Source organism: Amblyomma maculatum, chromosome 8 (assembly GCF_055883805.1).
Source record: "Amblyomma maculatum isolate TAMU_Amacu chromosome 8, ASM5588380v1, whole genome shotgun sequence".
Taxonomy (NCBI): Eukaryota; Metazoa; Arthropoda; class Arachnida; order Ixodida; family Ixodidae; genus Amblyomma; species Amblyomma maculatum.
This window is the reverse complement of record NC_139351.1, coordinates 27,855,393-27,861,392: the sequence shown is the minus strand read 5'-3', so window position 1 is coordinate 27,861,392 and position 6,000 is coordinate 27,855,393. Positions and strand designations below refer to the sequence as shown.

At 46.4% G+C, this 6,000-nt stretch overlaps 1 protein-coding gene across 1 annotated transcript in view; it reads left to right on the top strand.

Annotated features, from left to right (window-relative positions):
• The first annotated feature begins 261 nt into the window (after positions 1-261).
• The window catches only part of LOC146180812 (solute carrier family 4 member 11-like), a 121,541-nt gene continuing 115,802 nt past the window's right edge, over positions 262-6,000 (top strand). Inside the window, exons 1-2 of the mRNA XM_084577827.1 lie at positions 262-430; positions 732-772. Coding sequence (XP_084433953.1) covers positions 262-430; positions 732-772 — 210 coding nt within the window. The remainder of the gene's footprint in view (positions 431-731; positions 773-6,000) is intronic.

Genomic DNA, 6,000 nt, shown 5'->3' with positions numbered 1-6,000 from the left:
ATCTCCCAACATCCTATTGGTCTTACTGGTTCTCTCGACACCGCGTCGGGTCCCCTGCCATCGGGATGTGAAGAGACAACGGTAGAAGAAGAGAGGAGAGAAAGAGCGGAAGAAAAAGGGAAATAAAGGAAGGAAGGAAATGAGAAAAAGACAGGGGCTGGCGCTAGCGGCGCCGGCGGCGGCGCGTCCGAGAACCGTTCGGGGGCCGCATCGATTGAGCGGTGGCGGCGGCGCAAAGGGGGGCAGCTTCGCCCTGGGAGGATGCCGGTCGGTGGTGGCGGAGGCCGTGAAGCCACCATGAGCGTCCGCCGTGTCCGCGGCTCCTTCAGGGGCTCGCTGCGACAGTACGTGAGTGGGGAGACGGCCAAGCGAAACCCGGTGAGGCACTTCCAGTGGGTCTACCAGAACGACGAATGGCACATAGCCTACGGTGAGTTCTCGCTTTGCACCCCGACAGTGCCGCGCACAACGCTGGGGCTGGTTGTAGGGAAAGAGTGGGAGAGGGGGTTAGGAGGTCGCGCGACCATCGTGCTCTCCTTCAATGGCCCGTTCTACAAAAATTAGCTGAAAAAAGGGAAATAAAGGGAAAACAATTCTATGTCTCCTGTACACAGACTGACCACTGTTTCTGATCATTGTTTCCCCCGTGTTCTTCTTTTTCATTTTGCTTGGGTCGGCTTCTTTCTGCTGCTGCTGCGGCTGCTGCTGCTGCCTTGCATCCGTTCCTGCAGACGACGGAGATGAGGTTTCCCTCATGTTCGCCAAGTTTGAGGTGAGTGTCGCGTGTGCCACTCTTTGGCCTTAAAGAAAGACAGGGCCACACGTTTTGCTTCATTCGCGTTGTTTCCTTCCCCGAGTGTTCTTACTTGAGCATCCTAGAGTCCTAACAAAGGTGCAGTGTCTCCGGAAGGGTGACTCAGAGAGGGCTTCTCCATCATGCTCAGTCGTTACACATCTTCCCGCCGTGCCTCCTGCAAAGAAGGCGATGACACGAAGGAGCGTTGTTGTGCTTATCAACGCGGAGGGCATTGCTGAGGCTTGAGAGTAAGCAGCGCTCGAAATGGTGCCGTCGCACGCTGGTGAAGTAGCCCGGGTGCGAGGGCAGCCAGCGGCGGTCGTCGCGCTAGGACTGCGCGCTGGGCGCCGCAGGAGGCTGCCTTTCATCGATGCCGATCAACGTAGAGTTCAACAAAGTTCGCTTCAGAAACAAGGCACTCCGTTTTTTAACCGTCGAATCACACGCCGAATCAGGCAAGCCGAGTCGTGCATGTGCCCTGTATACGAAGCTGAAGGGGAAATAGAGGGAGGGGGAAAAGGCAAGAAAGAAAGGGAGCCCCGAAGTCCCGAGTCCGTTCTGCCTCCGGTCGTTGTCGGCGGAGGGGGCGATCGTTTTGTACTATCGACTCGTCCTTACGTTGGGATACTGCGCAGCCAGGCAGCCAGGCTGTACGGTTTTACGACGACTGAACGCCCGATGAGGATTCGAGGAAGGTGTCGCGCTTGAAGGGGAAAAGGGGAATTGCAATATGAAGCGAAAAAAAGGAGGAGGGATTATAGAGCTCAAGGAGGCGGGAGCACACTAAGGGCGACGGAGAAAGGAGGTTGGGAGGCGTTGTTTGTTGCGTCCGGAAAAGCGTTTTGCGTCGTCTGTTCGATCTTGTATGTGACAGATACTGCCGTGCACGCTCGCGTTATTTGGACGGCGTTACGTCTATTTCCCTCCCCCCATGCAGTAGTCGTTCTGCACGGATTTCTGAGAGACACATTCATATTAAAGTACGTGGAGCATAGCGCTTTGTTGTCTGGCTGTTACAGATGAGTTGCGTTACAGATCCCTTAAGTAAAGAAGGGCATAACTATAAAGAACGAAAGGTCGGGCGTCAAAGATGCAAACCAGCTTCTTATTTTTGTTTTCATATAGATTCCTAACAAGGGACAGAAAGAAAACAAACTGCTATAAACGACCGTTCTTGCCCTAAGGAGTTGTGGTTCGTGAAACGCGTGCACTTCAACAGGCGAGCTTCTGAATCCCAACACAGGCGTTTACTGGTAGTCTGTTTCTCGTACGCGCGCCCGTTTACGAAAAAGAAAACCACGTCGTAGCGGTGAGTTTTTCAACTGATTTACAAGGTAGGACGCTATAGTTTACAGGTGCAATCGTGCTCGCTCGTGTGCTAACGTTCGTGGCGTCAGCACCGGTCGGGCGACCCCTCGGAGTTGTTGCATCCCTCCCCAGTGAAGGGAGAAGCAGGAGCCCCGCTCTGTCTCCAGCGGTGTCCGCTTGCTTCGCTGGCGCCTGTGACCTACTTTCCCCCTGATTGTTTCGGGCAACGACGGCTGCTCCACGCGGGGCCCCCCAACTTCTACGATTCCCTCAATGTCCGTTAGGTGAGGTGCGCATTCAGAACGCGAATCGATTTTTTTTTTTTCGGGAATGAAACTGTGCATCCGAGTGAAGCGCGACGGAGGTATATATTTTGTTCTGCTAGTAATGGCGGCAGGAAACTCTGGTGACCAAGAAGGCAACTGCTTGCGCACGATGTGAAAGCGCGACTCTCGTTTTCATTTTGGTTAAATTCCTTTCCAATCAAAGGAATTTGGCGAGATGTGGGTTTAGTTTTTCGGCGAGTTACAGCCTCGGTCATGCATTTGAACTGTGCATGGTTTGCTTCTGAGGAGTTCACTGCACCGCTTTGTTCACACCTAAGCGCCAAAAAATTCTTCAAAAAATCGGACGAAAGTTGTCCTCGTTCAGAACTCGGGCACTTCCATAAGTGTCCACATCACGACTGAAATGCTTATCATGGTGAGGGGAGTATTTTTACCTAGGCTTTGCCTCTTACTCGAAGCGGAACATGGCACAAAAGTAAATGCCATCCCCTGAAGCAGACATGGCAGTAATTGAATTACAGTATGAAATTGCTGTAATTTATTTAACTTTTTGGTAATTTGTAATGTAATTAATTACGTTTTCCGTTTGGTAATTTAGTAATGTAATGAATTACTTTTGGTAGTAATTTCGCAGCAAAAGTAATTAATGCTCTTCGAAATTACTTTTACTAAAGTGCGTCTGGTCTGTTCTGGTTTTTGCTCTGGTCTTGTTTTTGTAATGGCAAGTGCTGTAGGAAAAAGGGAAGGAATAGCTCTCTGGAACGGAATTTGGCGGAAAGACGAAAGAATGCGTGTGCTTCGCGTCTGGAGAACGCTTTTTTTTACTAGCCTTACTTAGTTTTGCATGGATGGAAACTAGAAAGTAATTTAAAAGTAATTGAATTACTCAGTAAATTAATTGTAATGTAATTTCATTCCTTTTTGGAAGAAGTAATGAGTAACGTAATTTAATTACTTTTCTGCAATTTTCAGCAAAGTAATTAGTAATGTAGTTTCATTCCTTTTCAAAAATAATTTTGCCATGTATGCCCTGAAGACACCTGACTGCTGCCTATGAAGTCATTTGTTTTTTAGTTTAATTATTGCCTTTTTCTTCATTTGGAAAGTCGCAGTGTTCACCCGGACCAAATTCCTCTTAAAATAGGAGTCAAACACGTAAATGAGAAAAAAAAAAACGGAGGTACACGTGACTATCGGTCATGCTACACGAAGTGCGTGAGGGAGTTCTGCCGAAGTGTTCTTTCGCATTGCGAGCATTGAAAACCGGTAGAGAGAGAAAAAATAATTGCCTGAATCAGTCGTTGATACGGCGAAGAAATTCCTACCGTAAGCTTTTATCGACAGACAAGATTTTTATTTTTAACTGAAGATGGAACCATTGTAATTCGTAATGCTTTGCGGCTGTGGCAGGATAATCTTTTCCTGAACGCCAGCAAATTTCAAAACGGTACAAACGCCAACCACAGCGCAGTGAGCCTGCACGAACTGGAGAGAACAAACAGCGAATTGGAGGAAAGAACGAATGCTAGAGGTGTCTACATTTGTTTCGATGCTGTTTGTCTTTTGTTATTGTTTATTCGCGCTTCTTCACTCCGTTACCTGCGATGAACAATCCCAAACCGAGCTTTCATGTAAACCACCTTCAAGACTAGTCTGCTTATATGCTCATTTGCGGCTGCCATCGCAAGTTTAATTACAGCTCAGTCAATTTATAACGACGTTGAACACATGATGGCAACCAAAAGCCATGTTCAGAGGTTTCTGTTTTTGAAAGGGGAACATTCATAGGCTTTACTGCTACATAATTGCAATTTCATAATTATTCGAAGCTTCCTCTGTAGACAGCGCATATTTACAAACTATTTCATTAGCAGTGTTGTTTTCCTTACTTATCTTCCTTTGAAATTCATTATAGTAATTTTTTTCCCTCTCGCTAGAACTCGACTGGGAACAGATTTGATGTTGCATACATCTGTTGTTTGTAGAAAAAGGAGGGTAGCTTGAGACGATGCTAGGAAATATTTAACTGGTGCCATTTTAAGCGCTTGCATGAGTTGTACTCATTAATATTCTCCTGCAGTAAAACCCTCCTCTAAGTTGAGGGATATCTAATAAAATGAAAATGTGTGCGTGTGTGTGTGTGTGTGGGGGGGGGGGGGGGGGGGGGTCATGTCTAGGCACTGTCTATACCACGTGTTTTCAGCTTCCTGATTGGGCTAGAGCACCAAATATTGTCGGGGTACACTGATTGCTTGACCGGGCTTGCGACCTTTTCAAAAGTATAAATTTGCATTGAAAATTAACTATGGCAAAAAATATCTTATTGCTGTAGCATAAATTTTGAGTTCCAGTTAAGTTTCTCGAACGTCCTGAAGAAGCGCAACGCTTTCGGTAACTGCCTGGTGAAAATTATTAGCTTCGTCAATCGCGCTTGTGTAGTATGGCCGCAAACCGAAGGTTTGATTCACCCAAAATGTCGGGGTTGAAGCCTCAGTGCTCCCGGCAGCACTAGCAGTGATTCGAAAGCCCGAAAATGTAAACAAACGATCGTAAGCTTCCCATTAGCCACGACGCTCAAAATGCTGTACCTGGGAAATTAGTGCGACACTTTTTGATACTTGATACACTTCCGTTTCTTTTTCTGTGGCTGACAGGTGTAGTTGGCGAGAGCGCAGGGAATAACCTTGCTAATCTGATTTTGAAGGGCCTTCGACAGGTAGGCCGTTATTACCAACAAACTTCACTCAGCATTTCACCGCGCCCTGTGATTTTTGTGAAATTACAATTGAAAATGTTACTTACAAGCTGTGAGGACCTTTCTACTAACCGATGACTGCCGTCGGCAGTTTATGACGCCCAGCTGTACTCGGCTCGTATTTGCGCTTTGGTTTGCGCGCCGTCATGTTACTCACTTGTCTGAACTAGCATATGTGCAAGGCTCGTTTACACTCTGGAATAGCCTATGAGCATAACTACAGTGACTTCGAACATAGTAAACTAAACACCCAAGTAAGAGCACTGAAATGTCATGATACCCGTGTTGATCTATTCGGATCACGTTTCACAGCTCTAGGAATTGACTTTTATTTGGATTTCTGTTGAAATATTGCCGAACCTTCGGTCCTGGTAAAAAATAACAAATTCCGAATAATCTTTAATATCGACGTTATTTGAGCAATAAAAAAAAAAGGTGGAAGTTACCGGGGCTTCTTTATCGAAGTTCGGATACCCATTTTCGCTCGTTTGTTTGTGGGCATCCAGGAATATGTTAGCAAGTCTGTGAATTCAAATATTGCATATGAATTGAGCACTTTGAAATTTAGCAGAAAAAAATGATGTTTGCTATGCGAACAGAACGCGGTTTTACCGTGCATTTCATATTACTACGACCTATCTTGAGCGATATCGGAAACAATGTCAAGGATGCGAAATTGAGCTGATAATCATGTCTCACTTGACAGGACTTACAGGCCCTTGACAGTTGCGTCACAGCACAGTAATCTAGACCCTCTTTTTTTTTCCTTTTTCTTTTTTCAAAGTAAACCTCCCACTACACACGACCTATAGACAACTTCTCTCCACTGACATGCTATCCTACTTGTTCGTCGA